This window comes from Dipodomys merriami, unplaced genomic scaffold, assembly GCF_024711535.1.
Source record: "Dipodomys merriami isolate MVZ:Mamm:240054 unplaced genomic scaffold, mDipMer1.0.p SCAF_192, whole genome shotgun sequence".
Taxonomy (NCBI): Eukaryota; Metazoa; Chordata; class Mammalia; order Rodentia; family Heteromyidae; genus Dipodomys; species Dipodomys merriami.
This window is the reverse complement of record NW_027203293.1, coordinates 1,029,669-1,054,714: the sequence shown is the minus strand read 5'-3', so window position 1 is coordinate 1,054,714 and position 25,046 is coordinate 1,029,669. Positions and strand designations below refer to the sequence as shown.

The 25,046-nt window shown below is 33.9% G+C and overlaps 1 protein-coding gene and 1 long non-coding RNA gene across 8 annotated transcripts in view; one reads left to right on the top strand and one right to left on the bottom strand.

Annotated features, from left to right (window-relative positions):
* LOC138831331 (uncharacterized) overlaps window positions 1-25,046 on the top strand; it is a 59,712-nt gene that overhangs the window by 10,654 nt on the left and 24,012 nt on the right. The gene's annotated exons all lie outside the window — the stretch shown is intronic.
* The window catches only part of Tsc22d1 (TSC22 domain family member 1), a 92,866-nt gene that overhangs the window by 54,374 nt on the left and 13,446 nt on the right, over window positions 1-25,046 (bottom strand). The window contains exons 3-4 of one of the 5 annotated variants that reach the window (XR_011373241.1): window positions 9,672-9,841; window positions 4,819-4,930 (exon numbers count right to left, since the gene is read on the bottom strand). The exons of 1 other annotated variant lie outside the window; for it this stretch is intronic. Coding sequence is in view for 1 of the 4 variants with exons in the window: in XM_070028448.1 (XP_069884549.1) it covers window positions 9,754-9,841 (88 nt within the window). In the remaining 3 variants the exon portion in view is untranslated. Of the gene's footprint in view, window positions 1-4,818; window positions 4,931-7,281; window positions 9,842-25,046 lie in introns of those variants that run through there. 3 more of the 5 variants (XR_011373240.1, XR_011373239.1, XM_070028448.1) reach the window with 3 other exon arrangements.

The following is a 25,046-nucleotide window of genomic DNA, read 5'->3' as shown; positions in this document are numbered from 1 at the left end:
AGGCTGCTGGCTGCACTTGTAAACTCAACTAAATAGCAAATTAAATGATACCAATTTTCTACAATCTGTAAACAAAATGTTCATAAATGAAATCTAACAGTATGTACAAAAAATTATAGACCATAGACAAATGAGATTTATTCCATGTATGAAAATCAATCGAATTGGCCAACTATAGAAAAAAACTCATTTGCCATATCAATAAATGCAGAAAAGGCAGTTGACAAGGCTCAATATTACTTCATCATTTAAAACTCTGAGCATAATTGAAACTCCTTTGCACAACTACTTTTTTAAAAAATAAAAAAAGCAAACCAGTAATTGTGTGGGATGGCAGTGGCTCTGAGCAAACCCAATAGAGTACCTACAACAAAATCACACTTCCTGGTTAGAAACCTGGTGTCTTCCTCTGACCCTGGCAACAGAACAAAGGATATACTAAACATCAGATGGATAAGCTATGCTAGTATATGAGGAAATGAAAGATATAAAGTATGAGAATAAATCACTGTTTTTAAGCTGTGGGTCTGGCTCCAGTGGTAGACCACCTGCTTATCAAGTTCAAGGTCCTCAGTTGAAACAGTACTTCAAAATACTTAGATAAAACAAATAACAAACTGTCTTTGTTCACAGGTAATTATGACTGTGTATGTTGAAATCCCTGGGAATTCAAGTACTCCTGTAACCAAATAAGTTATTATGTATTTTAGTAAGGTTACAGAATATACAATAGTCAATTGCAGGGCTGGCAGTTTGACTCAAGTAATAAGAATACTTGTCTAATAATAATTCTGAGGTCCTGAATTCCAGCCCTAGGAACACCAAGAGAAAAGTAATTGCCTTCTTGTCCACTAAAAATGAGTAACAAAAATTTTAAAAACACAACACTGCTACTGAGCATGAGAGTATACATCTGTAATCCCAGCTAATGGAAAGGTACGGACAGGATTAAAACACTCAAGGCCCAGCCTATTACCATGTCTTAAACTCAAAAACAAAAAGGTTGGCATTGTGAATCAAGTAGTGAAGTGATTACCTAATATTCTATAGGCCCTGAGTTCAATCTGCAGTACTGATGAAGAGTGGAAGCTCAGAGTTACAGGTTTGGGGATATTCTGGAGAGCTGCAACACTATATTAAAAACCCCAAATGGCCAGGCATGTAGTACACAACTGTATCACAAAAGTGAGTCAGGAGGATCCTAACTTTAAGGCTAGCCTAGACCACATAGTGAAACTGTCTCATACACACACACACACACACACACACACACACACACACACACACACACACACACACAATAAATGGGAAAACAAAATGATTTTTAAAAGTTAGGAAGAAATCTAACAATATATGATTTCATATAAAATCTACAAGAGCATAAAACTAAAAGTTGATGAAAAATAAAAGTTTTAAAAACTGGGAAAATGTTCTCTATCATCACATGTAAGAAGGCTCAAAAATGCCGTTATGTTTTTCCCAAATTAATTTGCAACCCAATCAAAAATCTCACCAAATTATTTTGTGTATGCAGACAGTGGAAAGCAAGATGCAAAGTTGGAGGAATACCGTATTCTTTCTCCCCAAAAGAAAGTCAATATAACACAAACCTACACTTTCACAAAAATTAGCTCAAAATGGATCATAGATCTAACTGTAAAACACAAAACTAACAGAAGAAGAGGGAGGCAGAGAGAGAAAAAGAGGAAGAAGGAAAGACCAGGGAAGAAACGTAAGGAACTAATCAAGGTGAACTTGGACTTAACAGGCTATACAAACACTGCCAAATCATAACAAAGAAAAAAGTACAAAGTGGATTCAATTAAGTCTCTACAAAAGACTTTTTAAAAAGATGAGCAAAAAGTCACAGGCAGACACCTCACTAAAGAAAATAGAGATGGAAATTATATGAAAAAGATGTTGAGCATCAGATGATTAGGGAGCTGTGAAGCAGAGGCACTACTACACACCTACCAGATTAGCTAAAATCAAACACCAGCACCAAACACTGATGAGAAAGTGGAGCCACAGAACTCATTTCACTTTAGATGACAGATTTCTAGTCCCTGAGTAAGAGCCACGCAAAAGGTTACTATATGATCGAGGGAGGCATAAATGGGGACCACTTATTTCTAGGGCAGTCAAACTATTCTATGTGTTATCAACTGATTGTGGACAAGTCTTTAATCACACATCAATATTTGCTCATCAACTACAGCAAATGTATTACTTCAATGTAAGATGGAAAAGATTAGGAAAGCTATAGGAAAGGTAACTCCAAAATGGAAATTATTTTTCTGGTCAACTTTTGTCTAAAACTGTTTTTTTTTTTTTCACATGATCACTGCATACATAGTAAAAAACTATTTGATATATCAAGATTCTAAGTGAGGTTTCCTTCTTTAGGGCAAAGACATTTCAGACAATGATGTAATGGCATTTAGACAGAACTGCTTTCAAATGTTATCTTCATTCCCTGGTTCACTGCTCTTAGTCAGGATGTTACCCCTGAACTTCAGTATCTTTATGTCTAAAGGAAAAAAGTACTGCCATTCTCATGTTAAGTGAATTTAGGAAAGTAAATGTGAAGCGCATCTAGTAGGCTTGTTTTCACGTCTGCTTTCCCTTAAACTCTAAATCAGACAAAATAGCCCTCCATTATCCATGTGTTCCTCATCTATGGATTCAACCCTGATATTTTCAACTTATGGACTGAAAATATTGGGGAGGGAGGTTCCTATACAACACATGTAAATTTCTGTCCCAATTCTTTTCAGTACTTCTTACATAGTATATTGAATTGTAAGTAATCTAGAGGTAATCTGAGCTGTAGGTTATGTGGGTACTTTTATGCAGATGCTATCATTTTATAAACATGATGAGCATCTTTGGATTTGGGAGCCATAGGGGAGCTTGAAACCGGTCTCCCAAGGAACTAAGTGGCAACTGTTATATCCTACTTGTGTTTTTCAATCAGGGGTACTAGTACCTTTAGATGTATATTTAACCATTTTAATAAACATCTTGTTTTCCTTGAAGTTGTTCTAATATTGGGGGGAAAATATTAGAACTTGTAACTACTAGTTATGCCCCCAACAAGGTTGCTATGGTAAACTATATACACTAAACTTCAAGGTGCAACACAAGACCAAGCTCACATTAGACTCAGACTTCGGTGCTATATTTACATACATACATAGATATAGATATATAGATATATAGATGTATAGGTATGTCAGGGGAGGGGATGTCACTATACAATTTCTCTGCTGAAGAGAATCTCAAAAAGCAAAAATCTAAGTGCCTTACTGGATAAACAAGAGAACAAATTGGTATGAGGATTCTATAGACAAACTTAATTTCATGTGTTTTAATAGACCAGGAAGAGTACATCTGGCTGGATCAGTGTCACACACTAAGAACTAGGTTAATGTTCACAGATGTTCATAAGACCTTTAAGGATCACAAAAAACGTGTTGCGAATAAAAACGTGAATCTTTGATTTGTAGAAAAGCTAGAGTTTAGAATTGAGAGTTAATAGCTGGTCTTCAAAACTGTCATAAATGAAAGGAATCATACTCGCTCTCTTGTCCAAAACAAAGATAAAAAACTAGAGGTAACCTGTCTCTGAGCTGGTTGTAAGGAGGTGAGTCCAGGATTAATTATTCATCAGTAGTATCATATTAAAAATGAGGTGTTTCTGGATAAGTTATCTTGTATGTAAAGTGAGGGTAATGAACCTAAGGTAATTTTCAAATTAAAAAGGGTACAGGAGCAAATTTTGGATCAATACTTAACATAAGACTTTCCTGAACATGCAAACAACTACCTCATGAAATAGTGACTAATTTACAGTAATTTTTGTTTTATGTAGAATAAAATGGAATAAACAGCAAATTCTGTTAAGGCTAATTGTCTACAAACTGGAGTTCTTATAAAAAGAACTTAAACATGATGTAAGATTATTGTGTTTTCTATGGTACCAATGATTGAATAATGCGTATTATACAATTAACTCGAGAAAAAAATTTTCATTATTTTCATTCAATACTGTTGTTTTAGATATTATATTAACATTCAATTCCTTGAACCTAGTTAATATTCCTCAAGTAATAATGGCATTACTTTCTCCTCCCAGTGATTTTTTTTTTCCTCCTATATACAAGGCAACGGTATTAATTTTTATTATGCTACTGTGGGGCGACTCAGAGCCTCTCCCTTCACTTTTTCACTCAGAGCTGGTGGTCTACAAAAAAAGCCACATTTCCATTTCTGGCTTTTTGACTATTATTGGAGATAAGAGTCTTCAAGATTTGACTGCCACACTGGCTTTTTCATCTTTGGCTCCTCAGTAGCTAGGATTATACGTAAAAGCCGCCAACACCATGCACAATATTTCTTAAATTTGGGAATAAAGGATTCACAAATAACTCTAAGTAAATATTTTATATATTTTATAAAATGTCTTGGTTTTTTTTTTGTCGGTCATGGGGCTTGAACTCTGGGCCTGGGCGCTGTCCCTCAGCTCTTCAACTCAAGGCTAGTGCTCTACCCCTTGAGCCACAGCACCACTTCCAACTTTTTCTGTTTATGTGGTGCTGAGGAACTGAACCCAGGACCTCTAGCATGCAAGGCAATCACTCTACCATTGAGCCACCTTCCCAACCCTATCTTAGTTTTTCTTATACCAAAATAAAGATTGTTTTCTAAGATCAAGGTGTCATTTGATAAAAAACAAGGCAGAAAAAGCCCAAAAAATCCACAAGTATTCAACTTTCCATGCAAAGGGTAGTAGTATTTTTATAAAGCTCAGAAATCCAGAAATACTTGAGGCCAAGTGTAATAATGCACACCTGTAATTCCAGGTACTAGGGAGGTTGACACAGAGGATCACAAGTTTGAGACCAGCATGGGCAACATAGGGGAATCCCTGTTTCAAAAGACAAAACAAAAACCCACTAAATTAAATATGGGTCATAAACATTAGAGGAGCAAAGGCATAGATGCCTGGTAATATCAAAGGTTTCATATACAGACTACAATGTGCATGGGCATGTTTCTAAACCCACTTCAAATTCCTATAAATTTGCTGTTTATCCATTTCTGTTTAAACTTTTCTTTTTAAACTCAAGAAGTTTCATCTCTTCAACATCTTTCCAAAATCATAAGGATCTGTTGTAGTTTACTTTGTCATAATACAGGGAACATTATTTTGAACATTTTCCTACCTATTTCATACCTTACCTCTTGAGCAGAGATCCCTTTGATCATAATTCCTGTAAATTCCGCTGCAAACTTCAAAGTTTCCTAACATTTTTACTGGAGTAACCTAATTACCTTACATGAACATATATAGCAGGGAGAAAAATTTCCAGAATTCTCATGTGTTCTTTTTGAAACACCCATTGCTCATATTTTAGGACTAAATGAATAACTTGGTTAAGGACAGCTAAGCACTGACATACTGTCCAATTGTTTCTATATAGCAAAGGAAAATAAGAACTGTACAGCCAGGCAATGGTGGCTCACACCTATAATCCTAGCTACTCAAAAGGCTGAGATTCGAGGATCACAGTTCAAAGTCAGCCAGGCAGGAAAGTCCATGAGATTCCTTATCTTCAATTAACCACCAGAAAAACTAGAAATGGAGCTGTGGCTCAAAGTGGTAGAGCACTAACCTTGAGTGTGAAAACTCAAGCACTGAGTTCAAGCCTCACAACCGATCCAAAACTAAAGCTAAAAATAAAATTGTGCAGTCATCCTGCTGTGTCTGTTTCTAAACAGAAGCTACCAAAGGAGGGAAAAAAAACCCACAACTCCTCCCACCAAAAAATTAAGTCAACCTTTGTATACTCACTAAAGATTAATCAGAAATCAGATTTTTATATTATAGTTTATCTAATTAATGCTGGTGAAACCATAAGCTTATTGTTTTTATAACCTTGAATATACAATGGTAAGCCAAACCAACATTCTGTAATATTTTATTTTGAAGGCTATTGAAAGTGTAGAGAAAAGTCTATGGCAGAAAAATTATTTATTTAAAACTTTCATTTCACCGTTATCTTTGTAATATTTCTGGTAAATTTCAGTGATACAGGATACTTTTTGTCCCCCATTCCCTTTTCCTGTTGTTCTATACACATATAGGAAAGGTTTATATCTGTGTATGTGTATGTGTACGTGTATGTATCTAGATATATCCATATATATATCTAGATATATTTAAATATATCCATATTTATATATGTATCTATATATCTAGATACACACACATAAACACATTACATATATAGTATTCACATAAACTATATCCTTACGCTGAAATATATTATGTAAACTTTTTAATGACTATGATTCTAAAAATAAAAGACTTTGTCTCCAGAATCTTTTAACTCATATTTTCCAAACTTACCAGATTAACAAAGCCAAGAATTTTGGCTTCCTTTCCTTTGCCCCAAATGGTAACAATTCCAAATTATAATTTTCTTTGGTAATTCTCATTTGTTTCAAAGTGTAATTCCTTAGGGGAGCCAAATTATGTCACTGTAGTCCAGGTTATAGCTTACTAATTCGATTTTTTATCTCTTGTTTAGGACCCCATCTTAATGTTTATATTAATGTTTTAGAGTCCATTTCTTATATAACTCTTCTTCAAATCCAATAAAAATCCACTTGTAGATCCTGCATAAAGGGTAAACTGTTTTAGTGGCTTCCAGAAAGTTTACATGGCTGTAAAAGACAAGAATCACTAAAACAAAAGTGACTTCTATGTTGTCTTCATTAGGTTAAAAGCAAGAGACTGAAGTCATGATTTCTCCTTCTGTAGTTCTGATGTTCAAGAAAAACTAAAATACAAAATGTGTCTCTTCTGCTGCTGACAACTCTCATGTACTGTGTACTTTTTCAATCAGCCATTATTTGTTTTTTCTTTCTGTTTTCAGTAGAAAAAATATCTATGTATTATTATGCAAGGAGATAAATTTTGGTCATCCTAGCCTTAAACTTTTTGACCAAATTTTACTCCTGGTATTTACAATATTGACTCTGGAGTTTTAATGATTTAAACTTATTTTTCCTCAAAAAAGTATACTATCAGAAGAGATTATATATTCAGAAAGAGAACGACACATAATAATAAAATACACTAAAAAGTACTATTGCAGTTTTCACTTTCTAGTCCTGAAACAGAAATAAGTCATTTATCAGTAAGTGTATTTTTTTCATGGAGAAAATATTTATTAGTTTTCAAATGATCACATAATACAAATATTATACAATTATCATTCTAGAAAAATAGCTTATATTAATATTCATAAACACTGAAAAATATAGGACTGTGTATTGTGACACGAAATTATTTTTAAAAAATCTGAAAGGAAAATGCATCAAAATAAAAATTCAAACAAATCAATTCACATCAATATACAAAAAGGCTCACTTTTAAATATCTTGCAGTAGTGGTATGAGGTAAATAGAAATGCACTTACATTTCTTTGCACACTTTAAGGAACAGAGCTAAGGTTTAATTAAAGCACGAGATTAAGAGATTAAATCATTTTCATCTTCAAAGCTAAATAAAAAAATTAATAATCTCACAGGCCATAAAATAGTTTATATTGTGGTTCAAAGGATTCAACTATTTTCTAAGCAAATCACTTTCAGTTTCCTGAATTCTTTTTAAAGTGTTAGTTTTTCCAATTTATGTGTTTATAAACTGTCTTATTAACACTTAGCAAAAAACAGTCAGAAATAAAACTGTAATCATTTGTGGGAATTCAGAGCTCTCTGGGGAAAATTTTAGTTGAAATTGATTTTTAAGCTTACTTTTAGTACTATATTATGAAAATGTATTTATAATTAATGAGGAAAAAAACAGTTCTTACAGCCAAGAAAGACTAAAGGTCAGGTTATAATTTATAAATGTGGCTTCTAAAACCTTTTCTACAGTATTTAAGTTGCTTCCATTATTACCAAAAGAATACAAAATTGGCAACATCAAGTGATTTTCAAATTTTTCTTTAATAGTTTTTGACTGACCAGTTACTAGAAACCAAAGAAAGAAATTAACATTCTGATAACTAGTTCTATTGAAAAACTGATAGTTTGCCTATTTTCTAACATTTATACCTATAGGTTTATTCTAATACTATAAACGTGGCTTAGCTCTGCAAACTACTGTGCTGTGATAGTATTTAGTATGCCTTCAATACAAAAATAATACCTTCATGTTTAAAAGGTATTTCTTTTAGAGGATAGATAAAGTTTTTGATCTCAAAATGTAATATTAAGGCTCAAGACCAGCAAAAGATGAACTAAAGACTATGTTGCAGTAACTATAGAGTAACTAAGAAGTTCACTCTTTACTAGTACCCTGAAGCATCAGGTAACAAAAAAAGTTTCATGAAGTTTTTTGGATTTTCTATACTTAAAAAAAAGTAAGTTTGCCTACTTCAGTAAGAATAATTTTCAGTCCCAACCAATCTTTTTTGTGAAACAGATATAGAGAACTGCTTTAAAAGAAAGAAGTTTCTCAAGCTTCCTCTATTTTAGTCTTCTGAATAGAAAGGAATATTTTCATGGCCATATAATACTCCATTATCTGAGCCTTTCCATTTTCAGACCAAGAGTAAACCAAAGTAAATCTTAAAAGTTTATAAATAACAAGATCAGGTGGCTCGCTCATCCTTGTGTCTTCTAGACATATTGCATGGATCCATTCACCACTGCCTTCCAAACTGCAGATGCTGGCATGTGTGACAGATATCATCCATGAAGGCTCTGCTAGAAGAATTCCTTTTGCTGAAGAAGTATGATGTTTTACCAGTTGAAAGAAATCTGGGCAATTAGAGAACAAATAAACCGGTCTCCCATTATCAAGATACCTGGAGTCACAGAAGGAATCCACCAAGGAAAAATGAAAACTTGCCAAAGGCACCAAGTTCACATTCTACCCTACCCATTGTAGAAGATAAGAACTTCCTGGAATCAAATCCTACCCTTGGCATCAATGAAACTAAGAGAAAGCCATCTTAATGCCATTGGAAAACTCTCACAAATAGGGATTAGAAAACCACTTTTGAGTATATACAGCTTTCAGGAATATTACATCCTGAAACTTACACTCATTCATATTTATTTTAATAAAGAATGAAGCCTAGATTTGACAGTAAAACCACAACAGATCTAATATGAAGGCCTAACATTTAAGGTAGGAAAAAGACCAAAAAGTTCTCACTAGCAGGGTAGGATAATATATGGACATCTGAACTGTATAAATTAAGAGATTTCAGATATCCAGCTTGCCCAAAGATGAAATATAGAAACTTTTAAATTACTGGAATATAAAAGGGCACTTTGAAGTCCACTATTACCATAAAGGCCAAAATGGGTAAACATTCCCTTTTGTAAACTGATGTAGACTAGCTAGGCATTCAACAAATCATGTGCCCCAAATCTTCCACTGCTTTTATTATCTGGAGAGAAAATTAAATAAATTTTACGTTTCTTTTTTTGAATGGGCACTAGTTGGCACTCTCAGAAAAACGAACAGATTTTAGTCCCACCTGGTTCATATAAGAACCCAAGGAGTTTACCAATAGGATAAAATGGGCAATGCAAGGACACTCCAATCTAGAAATAAACCCAAGTAAATAATGGAAAGCACCCACTTGTTTATTATCCTTTCCCACTCTCTCCAGAAGCTGGATATTCTGTCTCCAAGGGTTCAGTGGAGAAAGTGGACCCCTGACGTCAAAAGCTCTCCGTAGTCTTGGCTGTATCTGTGGTTCTAGGATCACTCCTTGCACCTCTGGTAGGAGAGAAGCACTGAAATAGAGAGCTGAATATAGATTTAAAAAAAATTCTTATTAAGAAATCACATTCTCTGGTCATTTGAGTTTGTAATGACTTATCCTTAGGACAAAAAGGAACTATCTTTGGGCATACTTCCTTAAGTGCCTTCTTAATTTGAATTTTAGAAGTCTGTTACCACAAATGATTAATTCCTCAGGAGCTATTACGAAGGGACCTGCATTGGTCTAAGCCATAACACACTGTGTGACAAACCACTCAACTACAAATAGAAGATAGAAGCAAAAACTAAATTATGACTGGAAATAAGATCATAATTATCTTAAAGGGACAGGGGGAGTCCCTGTTCATTCTTCTGTCAAAGAGAAGAAGATGGATTGAAAAGCAGAAACAGAATAATCAAACATATTTACAGGAATGCTACTAAACCTTGGCAATGTCTAAGAAGCTAAATTTTCAAGTCTTCAACAATTTAAAGAATTAACCTCTCTAAAGGCCAATATTAAAGTAATACAAGGCTAAACTTGCTTTTTGTCAAAGCTGTAACTACTGACAACTGAAAAATGCTTATTCTTCAAGCATCCATCTTTGCAACTGAAGGGCAGAATAATGGGCACAGGTACTTTAGATTCAGTATCTTTTTTTAAATGCATGATCATTTTGTTTTCAGTCAAGATTGACCAGGAATAATCATTAATGGCTACAATGTAGAAATTAAAGCAGTAAGATATGCAAAACTATAGATGATGGTAAAGATACTGGAAAATAGCTTTATTATAGGAATAGGTAAATAGAGAGAAGAAGTTCAAAGCACATAGTATCTGACCAAGGAAAAGTTGAAAGGAGAATAAGAGAGGCAGATATATATATATATATGTATATATATAATATTATATATATATATACATATATATGTATGTATATATAAAGTTACTGGGAATGCAGGATATATTTTTAAGTGTTGCCTCAGGAAAATAGATGAATTCTACTTTGTGGCACAGAGTGATATGTCCCTAGTAAATTTCAGATCTTATTCTAAATTTACAGGTGCTGAGTGTCCTTGCTATGTTACAGTGTCCTATTTTTCTGGGGCACTGCTGTATTTTGGGATAAATTATGAAAAATGCTACCAAGCAATCTCCCTTTCACACCAACTAGTTATTACAATGTTTCCTTACCTGTTAGTGGAACCAGGATTGTGCTCTCTTGTTCTCTAAGAAAGTAGCAACCCATCAAAGTTAGTGCTTTGGTACTGACTCTGGCAGCCAGTTTATTTTTTTTTTGTTTTACCCAAAGCTGAAAAGGAATAGTTATTCCATTACCTAACAATATTTAGACTCATCTTTCAAAAGATGAAGGTTAACTAATCTTTTGGCTAAGAACATATCCAACTCTGTACAAATGAAAACAGTTTGGTCTAAGAAAAGATAACCTGTAAATTTAACCATCCAATGTGTAGTGCCAAAAATAAAGAAAATGAAAGATTATCTGAAGTCAAGGAGGTGAAACTGCTGTCTAAGGAGATAACATATAAATAACTAAAGAAGCGTTTCATGAGCCAAAGCAGCAGCTATTTTTTTCCACTTAAAAATTTTAAATTTTAAGTTCTAAAGTATTTTGACTTTTGAAAAATATGCCTTTATATCCATGATTTTAAAGTAAGTACTGTACAATATTACTGCTGTGAAGAGGTAGATGAGGAATAAAAAAAGAATAAATTAGAAAAAAGATTTGAATACTGAGTATCTCAGGAAATGTAATTTCAAAAATTTCAAAAATCCCTCAGATTAGCAAAGTATTCTATGGCAAAGTTCTTATGGGGTAACTTTTCAGCAAATGAAAAGGAATAAAATTTGTACAACAGAGCTCTCATACACATTTTTTATTAAACCTATATGAGGTTAATAGGCACTATAAAATGCGATACAAATTATTAAGCAAATTCTCTAGTCTTTTCTAACCACTTTTCCTGGCAAACCATAGTAATGCTTAAACATAAACCACAGGAATTACTTCAGAATCTTAAATTCACTAAATCTAAGGAAAATCTAATTATAGTGTTCTAGACAGAAAAAAAATCTACTTAGAAATTATTAACAAGATTTCAAGTTTTTCTTTCATTGTCAAATATTAATCAATGATAAATAGTGGCAAAAATGTTTATTTTGAAATAGAAAAATACATAGTATCTTTTTAAGCTTGAAAATGAAAGTTCCAAGAAATCATCCTGCTCAGATTATTAAAATTTAATATCCCCTAACCTTTGATTTATCACATCCCACAAAATGCCACAATAAAAATATAGCCACCTTATATTTAAATAAATCTGACCTGTCTTTAAGTTACAGGGCCAGTAAAATAAAAGTGTTAAGAGAAATAGACCCACTGATAAACTCTCAAGCCAAATAACTTTCAAAATGTAACCTGTTTATTATTCTGCCCAAAGTATCAAAACTGCTACATACTTGTATAGCCAGGAATGATAAACACACATTCTGCTAAATAAAAATTATTTTGAAATCTCCCAAAAGAGCTGGTTTTCCTTTGCTACAAGTTATTAATTTAGGAAGACTCTGGATTTGATTACATACCACTTACATAGAAACATTTATAGTACTTTCAAAATAAGGTCATATTCAAATAAAGAGCAATCTTTGTGAGAATATCATTGATAGAGACTAATAAAAATGATACAGTAGAACTTTGCCTAATTCTGTTTTAATAAACAGCACTCCTCTATGTAATATTTAAGAGTTTAAGTATTCCACTGAATGACTAACATTTTAACCAGTCAAAAACAAATTTCAAACCAAAGCCAACAAAGTATTACCAATTCCACAATACAACCTCAATCAAGCGAGTGTTACAGATCTACTAATCAGTACACTGAAAATAAAAACCACTTTACTATATAATTGCATTGTTTTGTTTTTTTATGGTTGGTTGTGGGGCTTGAACTCTGGGCCTGGCTGCTGTCCCTGAGCTCTTCAGCTCAAGGCAAGTGCTCTACCACTTGAGCCAGAGAGCCACTTCTGGTTTTCTGGTGGTTAATTGGAGATAACAGTCTCACAGACTTTCTTGCCTGGGCTGGCTTTGCACCATGATCCTCAGATCTGGCCTCCTGAGTAGCTAGGATTACCGGCATGAGCCACTGGCACCTGGCCTAATTACACAATATTTTAATGACTGAAGATCATTATATTCAAATCAGAAGTAATAACACAATATATATAAAATATATTATATATACAACATAACTTGTATTTATATATATAATATATATTCTACTGAGTAACTCTGTTATCACTCATTCTTATTGGCTCAAAGGCATTTCTATAGATGAAAAGGAATTTCTCACAGATTTCTCAGTGTCCAACAGTCTAAGTTGGCCATAAGATGAAAATAACCTTTTTTATAAAAGCAGAGCCTTTGTATCACCAGCCCCAAGAATTGTGGTTAGCATATGAAGTTTAATGAAGAAATATGAGTAAAATAGAAATTTGTCAAGTAGTGAGGATCAAATTAGACGCTAGAAGGTTCAACTTCCTAAAGCTACAAAAACTTTTATCAAAAGTATTACTTTCATGGATCTATCTCCTTGAAGGGTATCACTTCTAGAATTAACTTTTGAGTTGGTCAGAAGAAAATTCAAAAGTTTTAAAAACTTTTAGCCAAATCATAAAGCCTACTACATATGTTCTAATGCTCTTTTTCAGAATTTTAATAGTGCAAGAAATGAGAGCATTTCCAGAAGACTCAGTTTCAAATTTTTCAACTTCAGAAAGTGAGCAATTATATCCCCTCCCCCAAACAAAACACACAGTTTTTTTTTTTTTAGAATTACTTAGCCAAGATACAACATTGACTCTGGAGAAGGAAATAAAAAATTAAACCAGAAATCTAAGGTCAAATGAGACAGACCTTAGGAAAAACAGTAAAAGCTTACTTAAGAGACACAGTATCATGAGGATATGCACATAATCTTGAAAAAAATGTTTCAAAAAAAAAAAGGAGTTATAATGGAATTGAGAAAGCCCAACATGAAGAATGTCCCAAGAGTTCACTATTATATTTTCTAATCCTTTAGGAAACAGTATTATTCAAAAATGTAACTAGGATTTAAATATCAAATTGTTTAAAAAGAGAAGCAAAAGGTATCTAACCCAAATCTGTTTTCATGTTCTAGAGAATAAGGTAGACCAAAAACAATCCAGAATGTAATGTATAATCCACTAAACTATGGAAGAAAAAGATAACTCACAATCATGAGGCCCTGGGTTCGATTTCTCAGCACCACATAAGCAAAAAGAAAAAAGCCGGAAGTGGTGCTGTGGCTCAAGTGGTAGAGCGCTAGCCTTGAGCTGAAGAGCTGAGGGACAGCGCCCAGGGCCAGAGTTCAGGCCCCACGACCGGACCAAAAAAACAAACAAACAAAAAAATCTCACAGATTTTCCTTCCCAGACTAGCTGTGAACCAGGATCATTGTATCTCAGCCTCCTGAGTAGCTAGGATCACAGGCGTGAACCACCTGGCCCTGGCTTGTTTTGTTTTATAGTGCTGGAGATAAAAACCAGACTTTGCAACACAAGGGCTGTAACATTGAGCTAAACCCCCAGCTTGTTAAGGACAAAACCCTACAAATTAGAGGAATTTCCCAAGTGCCATGCCAAGAAATCACTGTGTGAGTGGGGAGAGGAAGGATAGACAAATACAGTTATAATCGTCAATGTACATAGGTGGCCATGGAACCAGGCAACTTGAGGGCATGAGTGGGGTTGGGAGAGACAGAGAATGATGGAAGGATGACATTGATCAAGATGTGTTGTACTCATAAACGGACATGTTGAATTGAAAATACAAAGCTCCAGTGCTGGATAAGGAATGCACTCATTACCTCGCTCATGTAACTGTTACCCCTCTGTACAGTATTTTCACAATAAAAAACATTAAAAAGAAAAAAAATAGCATAAAGGCAACTTGAGTCAAGATAATAAGCACAAAAATGCTTAAATTTACCTGACTCAATGAAAAGATTTGTACATTTAACAAAAAACAATTAGTGAAAATTAAGAAAAATTTTAAATTACTTTAATAAATACAAATACTTTTTTTCATAATTCACCTATATGCAACCTTTTGCTTCTCTAAAATCTTTATTTTTCCAGTAAAAAATATTTAACTTTGAGCAGGCACTGTTGGTTCATACCTGTCCTCCTAGTTGTTCAGGAGGCTGATCTAAGGATTGAAGTTTGAAGCCAGAATGGATAGGAAAGTCTGTGAGACTCTTAACTTCTAATTAATAAGCAAAAGCCAGAAGTGGAGTTGTGGCTCAAGTGGTGAGCATAAAAGCTCTGGGATAGTGTTCAGGCCCTGAGTTCAATCCCCAGGGCCAGCATCAAGAAAATAATAATAATAATAATAATAAACCTTTGTTCAAAGGATGGTCAGCATAGTTTGAAGTACATTTATTTTAAGAGAAAGGATTGTGTGTACATGTGTGCATACACATACTTACTTTGGCAGCCTGAAAACTGAACTTAGGGACAGAGTGAGAATTCTACCACATGAGCCATGCTCCCAGTTCTACATATATGTTTTAACTTTAGGATCTTGAGTTGTCTACATTCATGAGTGTGGTGGAGCATACCTGCCATCCCAGCTACACAAAAAGTATATGCAGGAAGACTGAGGCACAAACTAGCCCCAGGATAAATATTATTTGAAATTTAACTACAAAGGAGTGTAGTTCAAGTGGTAGAGAACCAAGTGCAAGGCCCAGAGTTTAAACATCAGTATTACCAAAAAAAAAAAAAAAAAAACTCTAAGATACAGCACATCAACCTAAAATAAATCCTTCAATCTACATCACCGTCAATTTTGTAGTATGTGACCCTGAGATGACAAAACAAAACACTATGACAGTAGAACCCACTAAGCTCAACAATAGGCATCCCAAACTTTAGGGCCCACATCATCAATCTAACAGAAATTAAGAAAGCCTAGGCTGTCATTTATTCATCAACTAGTTACTTCTAAATGATAAGTTTACAAACCCAAAAGACTTAAAATGTCCAACATAGTATTCTGAATTTAAATCCTGAACATTTTAATCCTGGTAACTATTCAAATGTTCCTAGCTGTTTCTACTTTTAAACATTTTGAGAATAAAATTTTGATTGTCATAACCCATTTCTGGAGAGGAAAATGATGCCAAGAAGAAAATGTTTTTTTAAAAAAACCTGCAAAAGGAAAAAACTGAATACTATCAAACTATTTATGAAATATGCTTTGACATAACTTATGCCAAAACTGGAGTTTAATTCACATTGTACTGGGTATCAGTAAAAATGTTAACAGATCTCAATTTACTGAAGTCTCTAAAAGTGTCAACTCACATTCTTTGCTTAGTAAGTCAAATATTTTCTTCACATATAGGTAAACTTCAAGAAGACCTGACAATAATGTATCTTAGTGAGCAGTCTGCCACTTGATCAAGAGAAAGAGGGAGAGAGAGGGGTTGGGACAATTTCCACAAACTTCTTCAGTTCTAGAACTTGCATTTTTCCCCCCATTTCAAGAACTAGTTAACACAAAACCGTGAGTTTTGAAATTTTATACACAATTTAAAAATCCAGTTCAATGAATCTTCACAACTTAAAAAAAATACTGACTCATTATCTTAACTGATTAGGAGATAGTTTTCAATCCCATATGGGATTGAGAATGGAACAGATGGTCTTCAAGAACTATGCCCATCTAAAACGATCTTTAGGATTAAAAAAGAGTTTATAAATCACTTGATTTGGATAATGATTCTATTTTTGAATATTAACAAACTGCTACATGACAATGTATTTCTTTTAAGTACTCTTCACCTCTATTAAGAAAAAAGGGCAGAGCTGGGCACAGTGGCTTAGAGCTTTTAATCCAAGCTACTTGGAAGACAGATTTGAAATCACAGCTCTAGGGCAGCCCAGGCATAAAAGTTAACAGACTCCATCTCAACCAATGGTTGAGCTACACTGGTATACACTGTTATTCCGTTACAGTGGAAGCACAATGGCTTGGGGGAGCAGTTCATGCCTGTCTTCTCCAGAGATATGAGGAAGCACAAGTAGGAGGTAGCAGCCCAGGCTAGCCTGGGTGTAAAGCCAGACAGTACCTCAAAAATAACCAAGGCAAAAAAGGGTTCGAGGAGTGACTACACTAGTAGTGCACCTGCCTTCCAAACTCAAGGCCCCCAAGTTGAATCACAAAAACAAAAAAACAAAACAAAAAAAACACAGCCTTTTATTATGAATTTAACAATTTCAAGCACTTCTTGGTCCAATATAATAAAATCCTAGCAGAATATGGAAGTCAGCAAAAGAATTCTTTATGTCTCCTTTTGTATGTAGTGAGTTCTCTTTTAACAATAGTACTCGATATTTACTATTCTTATGAGAACTGAAAAAACTAGCAACTCTTTTTCTATAATGATTAGCTCTTTTTAGGAAAGAAGCTACTTCTTATTTGGCACAGTAGTTAAGAGCTGCCATATAAAATTACCAAGAACTCAGCTAGCATATTACATACCTTGGTGCCTTTAATAATCCCAAATAGTACAAAAGTAGTTACTGCCCCATGTAACATAATAATATATAATAATTGGGCTTAGAAAGTTTAAAAAGCTCATAAAATGAAGATGTAGAAGAAACGTTAGGTATCAGGTCTGATGCCAAGGCTAATGTTCATTAAACTTGACAGTATTAAATTCTATGCTCGTTAATTGTTTTAACCAAAAAACTCGAATTAAAAAGCTTGTCTATAACCATATACATAATAACAATGTAATTTAATTTGGAAGACACATCAACATCTTATGATTGTTCTCTCAGAATACTAGTTTCAGCTTGTAGACCTAAATAGTATCTTTTTTTCTTTTCCCTTAGTAAATAACTCTAGTAAGTACTAAGTATTTAAAAAGGACTCAGTAAATATTTCTGAAATAAATACATAAATACAGTATCAAGGAAAAAAATAAACACATCAATACAGTATAAAGGAAAAAACAGAAGAGTGTAAAAAACCTTCTAGACTAATCAACAATTTCTTGTACTACCACAGGTCATTATCTAGAATTTATAGATGTAGGCAAGGAGGCATAGTGCCCCCTGATGGTAGACTATATCAACTGTTAAACAATTACCAATCATCTATCACCAAATCTGTTCTTTCTCTTCTACCCTCTTTTAAGGGTCTTCTTCTCCCTTTGTATTTCTTATTGTTTGTGCCTCTATCTCAGACCTCTCTGGTACTAATGATATTTAGGTCCCATATTTATAAGCTCAAATACAGCATAACTTGGTTTTGTTAAGCCAAAGTGTTTACTTATTATTAACAACTTTTGTTTTTACATATGGGGTCAATTCTAACAAGCTCCTTTAGATTTCAATCAGCTAAGAAATAGTACAACCAGAAAAACAATATACTTAAATAAAGAAAACAACCAAAATGAGTCTTAATCTGTTGAACTCGGCTGAAACAGTCATTCTTCTCTTAACTGTATTGGGAGAATTAACAAGTTTAGCCTGTCAAAAACGTATCAAGTACAATACCTAGAAATGCAATCTATACAAAAGGTAAAAACCACTGGTTTTTAGATTTTATTTGTTTTATATTAGTGAAAAGTGAAAACATGAAAACAAAACAATGCATTACTATTCAGTCATAAATCAAGTTACTGTATATCAACTACAACAAATTAAAAATCCCAATTGCTTCTTTCAATAGTTATATTTACAAATGAGTTGGAATTAATGATAATAAAAGCAACTCTACTGCAAAAACTTCTAGGGAAGGGAATACTTAATGCAACTATCTTTAAAGCCAAGTATGATGATGTAGCCCTTTAATTCCTGCACCCAGAAAGCAGGACTATGAGTTTAGGACCATCCCGGGTTACACAAAACCCTGTCCAAAACAGACAAACAAACAAACAAAAAAAGAAAACAACTAATTTTACTTTCCAATGTAATGTTAAGAAAAAAGATAATTCCTATTTTTCAGCCAAATATTAAAACGTCTATGTAAATTGGAAAAATTTTGTTCCAATGTGAATATAAGCTGTAACAACTCAAAATTAAATACCTGAAATATTAAAAATGTCAATTAGGTTCAATTAATTAAAATGAAGTTCTATAAGTATTTTCATGTAATCTGACACTATTAAGCTTAATGAAAGTATGGAAATCATATGGTTAAAACCTCACCAAGACCAACTGAAGGCTACTAATCTCTTTAAAATGTTCATACCATAAAACTGTCTCTACAGTTACTTATTTTTCTCAAACTGGATTCTTTTTTTTTTTTTTTTTGGTCAGTCAAGGGACTTGAACTCTTGGCCTGGGTGCTGTCCCTCAGCTCTTCAGCTCAAGGGAAGTGCTCTACTACTTGAGCCACCGTACCACTTCCTCAAATTGGATTCTATTTAAGCAAATTTTCCGAATTTATTAAACTTTAGTCCTTAGGAATAAATCTGAAAGTTTTAACTATTTGGATTAGTAAATGTGACCAAGTTACTTCACAGTATTTTACCTAATTTTGTGTGTGAGTCTTGAGGCTTGGAACTCAGAGCTTGGGCTCTGTCCCTAAGTTTCTTTTGCTAAAGGCTAGCACTCTACCACTTGAGCCACTGCTCCACATCCAGCTTTTAATTGTAGTTTATTGGAGATAAGAGTCTCACAGACTTTCCTTCCTGGGCTGGCTTTGAACCACAATCTTCAGCTCTGAGCCTCCTGAATAGCTAGGATAATATGTAGAACGACATTAGCCTCTTATAAAATCCTCAAATGTTCTGTGAACTTGATTAGTAAGTTAATATTTACAAGAAAGAAAAGGCACTAAGCTGGTTACCAATTTAAATATTATATACCTTCAATCAGTATTGAAAGAAGTAGAATGTGGTACCACATCCTAACTTGTTATTACAGGACTCAGGAAAGGAGACAGAAATCTAGAAAGGTATCAAATTTTGAAATCTTATTTGCATCTACTCATTCTGCCTCTACCTTTCCTGCCTTGACCCTCAAAACTGGTTTAAAAATTCCTAATAAAGTATGATCAATTCTATAAAATGGAGTGACGACTATCACTTCAAAGACAATCTGATGAATGGTTTATAGGGAAGAAAACAAATAACAAAGACAATAAACAACTTAGGAAATCAGTCAAATTCACCAACCTCAGAATCTACAGTAAATTACAACATCAACTTGACTCAAAAGAAATGTAGGTAATTATAACAGAAAAAGTCTTTTTAAAAAAGCAAAGTAAAATGGAGACAGTTGCTGATCCATTTACCATGATCAGCACTATAAGCAAAGTCAAGGATTTTATTAACTATATTATCTCAGTGCCTGCATTCAAAGGAAAACACATGAGAGAGAGAAAAAAAAAACCAGGCAAAAAGTTTACTTAGAAGGTAGTGGATTTCAAAAAATATATTTACCCATTAAGTTTCACAGAATAGCATCTTTATGAAGTATTTTTAAACATAAATATTTCTCCAAAACACAATGTGTATTACTGTCATAAATACAACAAATTTCTATAAGATACAACCAATAAGATAAAATTAATAACTATCCAGTTCATTTCTTTAAAAAGAATTGAAAACATGAGAGGAATCAGTTTCCTCTGCAAAAACATTTGAAACAATTTAAGTCACTTTTCTCAGAGTAGTAAATTAAAAAAAAAAAAAAAAAAGCCAGGCACTGGTGGCTGTTCAAAGCCAGCACAGTCAGGAAAGTCTGTGAGACTTTTATCTCCAATAAATTACTCAGAAAAAGTCTAAAGTGGGGCTGTGGCTCAAGTGGTAGAGCACTAGCTTTCAGTACAAAGAGGCTCAGGGATAGCACTTAAACCATGAGTTCAGGCCCCAGGACTGGCCAAAAACAAAAAACAAAAACAACAGCAAAAACAACAAACCAACTGAGGGGACCTCTACTATTCAAAAGTATCAACACTGGCATCTATCTACAAAAACCTTGTGTAGAGTGGGTACCTGATATGTAATTTATTATCAGTAACTAATTCTTGATTTCATGATCAAGAATTATATATCTAGACCTAGATGCAATACTACATGCTGCTCAGAAGGCCAAAGCAAGAGCATTATGAATTCAAGCATACCCTGGTCTAAATAGAGAGCTCCTACCTCCATTAAATACTTATAATCTTAGCATCTATCAGATACTTCTAATATTACTACTTACTATAACTAAAAATATTCTTTGTAACTTTCACATATACCAGTATAGCTTTTTTAATAACATTTATTACAGCTATCTTACAAAACAACCTTATAATTCCCTAAGTTTTCCAATATCGAGAATGGGGGTAAGGTGAAAAGTAGTAAGAATTGAGTAAAATGATTTAACTATGGATAAGTATCACAGCAGACTAAGTGTTTTTTTTAATGCTTGCCCATACCTCATTAACTAACATGACTGGAATTTATTCTTCCCGCCCCCCTCTCCCCAAGCTCTCATTCACATTCAGCTTTTCACTCATGACTAGTGCTCTACCTACCACCTAAGCTACACTTTCACTTTGCATTTTTTTGCTAGCTAATTGGAGAAAATAGTCTCAAAAATTTGTCTGCCCAGCCAGGCTCTGAACTGCAATTCTCAGATCTCAATTTCCTGAGTAGCTTAGGATTATAGGCGGGAGCCAATGGCACCTGACTAAAATTTATTTACATTTACATTCATACTTCCTTGAAATATACCTATGTCATTTTTTTGAGACAGTCTAGCCTCAGCCTCCAGACTGTTGTATAGGCTCCAATACATCCACTATCACTTAACTTTCAACCACTGAACATTCAAACCTATCACAGTTCCTTCAGTTTCCTTAAAATTTCTAATTCCTACTTTTCTGTTGTCACCTAAAGTGTCTCCAAATTCTACTTCTTTTCCCTCCCTACTTTTATCGGCTCTGTGATTTATAAAACTACCAAAAATAAAAGACTTCTTTAAAAAGTCAAAAAAATGCTATGCAAATATAGTGGGAAGAGAAGTTTGCTCCAAATGGTAGCAACTTCAAACAGTTTTTTCTTGCTTTATCTTTATTTACTTGTTTTTGCAGTGCTAGAGCTTGAACCCAGGGCTTTTAGCGTACTAGGCAAGCACTCTATACCATACTATGTACTTAGTCTTGTAAGTAGCTCTTGAGGCCCTTGCAAGTCATGCCAGAGCTGTGTTCCAAAGGACTAGGTTACCAATGTTTGAAACATGAATAAGTGGAGTGTTACTACTATATCTTGAGTTCTGATTCTTTACCTTTCTTACTGAGAACAAGATCGCTCATTTCTGATTCAAACCATGATCTCAGACTGCAGTAAGAAAAGGATGAATATTACATATTTCACACTGCTTTCACTGTTATTTAGCCTTTATACTGTCATATTATTTTCCCTATGTATGTCTTATACATCCCAGGCATATAATGGAACAGGATGACAAATATTTAGCAATGATTCAATCCCTGTCCTGGATATATTCCTGTCCTTCCTAATATATGTCTGAATTCATCTATCAATCCAACATTTCAAAACTTACTAAAGCCAGACACTAGACACATAGCAGGAAACTAGACAGATTAAGGCTCTCATGGAGCCTATTTTCATAAATACAGAACTGAGCAGTATCCCCATTCAAACTCCAAGAGAGCTAAACAAACAAGAATATTTGAAGAATATAATGACCCACCTGACTTATGGAACTGTAACCTTTTGTAGAACTACATAATAATAATAACTGTAATAGTAATAATTAAAGAATATAATGACGCTTAAAATCAGCATGTTAAGATCTGAATATGGTTTGTCACCTCTAAACTTACATTGGAATTTGACTGCCATGGTTGTGGTAGTTGAGAAGAAGTGGGCCTTTCAGTAAAAAGTGAGAAAAGAATGCCTTTCTCAAGACAGAGCTAGTTCTCTCAGGACTAGTTACCAAGAAAGTGGCTTATTACAAAGCTACAGGGTCTTGCTCACTGCCTGCCTTCCACTTGTAGCTGGCTTGTGCTTCTGCTTTCTGCCATGAGTTGAAGCAGCACTAGGCTCTCACCGGATGAAGCTGCTGCACTTCAATTTCCCAGCCTCCAGAAGCATAAGCTAAAATAAACCTTTCTTTATAAGCTACCAGTTTTTCTTTTATAATCCTTTTTACAAATTAATAATTTTTATAATTATAATTACAGAAACAGAAAAAAGACTAAGCCACCATAGTTCCCGATGCCTTCCAATGCACTTAAACTGACTTGAGGAAACACAACATCCCAGTTCTGATAATACATTCCAGAGGCAACAGAGCCAAGTCATTATAAGTACAAACTCCAAAATACAACTGCATGGATTTAATCCCATTGCATACTTAATAACCCTGAAAAGATGTTCATTTTACCCTGTTTCCTTACCTGTAAGATGGAGACAAAAATGGCACTTACATTTCATGACGATGTTCTGAGAATTAAGTAAATTGATACATGTATTTATTAGCACAATTTAAGAATTATGATTTCCAAATACTCTACTCCAATATCACTTTCACTACTGTAACTGTTACTTGATGTTTAATTACAGAGTAAGTAAAAAAATCTAGGTGTATTTTTTCTCTGTTAAACTTGAATACAGAAATACTATAAACTATAAACATCAAGATGGCTGGGCATCAAGAGGAAATAATTTTTTTTTTTTTTTTTGTTGGTCATGGGGCTTGAACTCTGGGCCTGGGCGCTGTCCCTCAGCTCTTCAGCTCAAGGCGAGCGCTCTACCACTTGAGCTACAGCGCCACTTCCGGTTTTCTGGTGGTTTATTGGAGATAGGAGTCTCACGGTCTCTCCTGCCCAGGCTGGCTTTGAACCGCGATCCTCAGATCTCAGCCTCCTGAGTAGCTAGGATTACAGGCGTGAGCCACCAGCGCCCGGCTAAGAGGAAATAATTTTAAAGTGCGATGTTAAAAACAATCCTTAAAAAGTGATAAAAAATATCCTTATTACTATTAGTACTAAAACCATATCATAACTACAATAGGAAAAATTTAATGCTAAATATTATTTGTATTTATACCTACAAAAATAATCGTAACTATTCAATATACTTAGACATACTATAACCAAACAATGTAGTTAACTAAAATGAGCTGACACAGAACTGAAGAGTTTTATAAAACCATAATCTATAATTCACTTCTAAAAGAATAGGTAGGCATGTAGACAAGTAATTAGTAATTCCCCAACCTGAGTTGATATTACAAAAATCATCTGGGAAACCTGGAAAAAAGAGACACTATCTCATCTGTCTTATCTACTTGAAGCTTGCATAACCCTTTATGGTTCCTTGTATAAAGAAGAGCAATACCATGAATCATGATCTAAAATTAACCCTTAATAAAACCAAATCACAGTAAATCTCCCCAATCAACATAAACATGGTTTTACTCTAGGTAACCAGAATTACTACTGATATGTCCCTTGCAAGTGTGGGAAAACTTAAGAGACTTAGAATTAGCCTCTAGCATCCCAGCATTGATGATAAGATTTTCCTTTGTTTTTAATTATTCCAGCCTTTAAAACTAAAGCCTCCTTTCTTAAATGCTTTTTTACTCCTGTTTAGTATCCATAGATAGTAAATTTATTGCTATTCTGGCCACTGTCAACCATTTTCCTTGGATCCTTTAGCAATTCCTACCTTGCTGGTTTAACAACAACAACTAAAATGACCATAAGACATCACACAAAATTTAAACAAGTAGTTACTTTGATGATTACTAAACAATACAAATACAGGCAGCATTTTACATTTTTAACAAGACAAAACTGCAAAGAATTTCCAAAATAATGCTTATTCAAGAATCATATGAAAAATTATTGCATAACCAGTCAAAAATGGAATTACTAGTCATTTCCATTTTTAACTAAGTGGAGAACTTTGTTTTACTCAAGTTAAAGAATTTTGATTAGAATAAGCATAAGTAAATACAAGACAAAGCACACTGCTTGTTAAAAACATCCAGCTAATTTTTTTTCACTCAAAACACAGTAAAAAGCAAACCAATTCTCAATTGCTTCTATTAAAGGGGAAAACAGTGATATTCTACAACCATCTATTAGAAACTTATCATTTAAATATATCATAATGCTCTTAAAAGGATGAGGTTCCAAAGTAGTACAGGAATCTGCCTACAAAA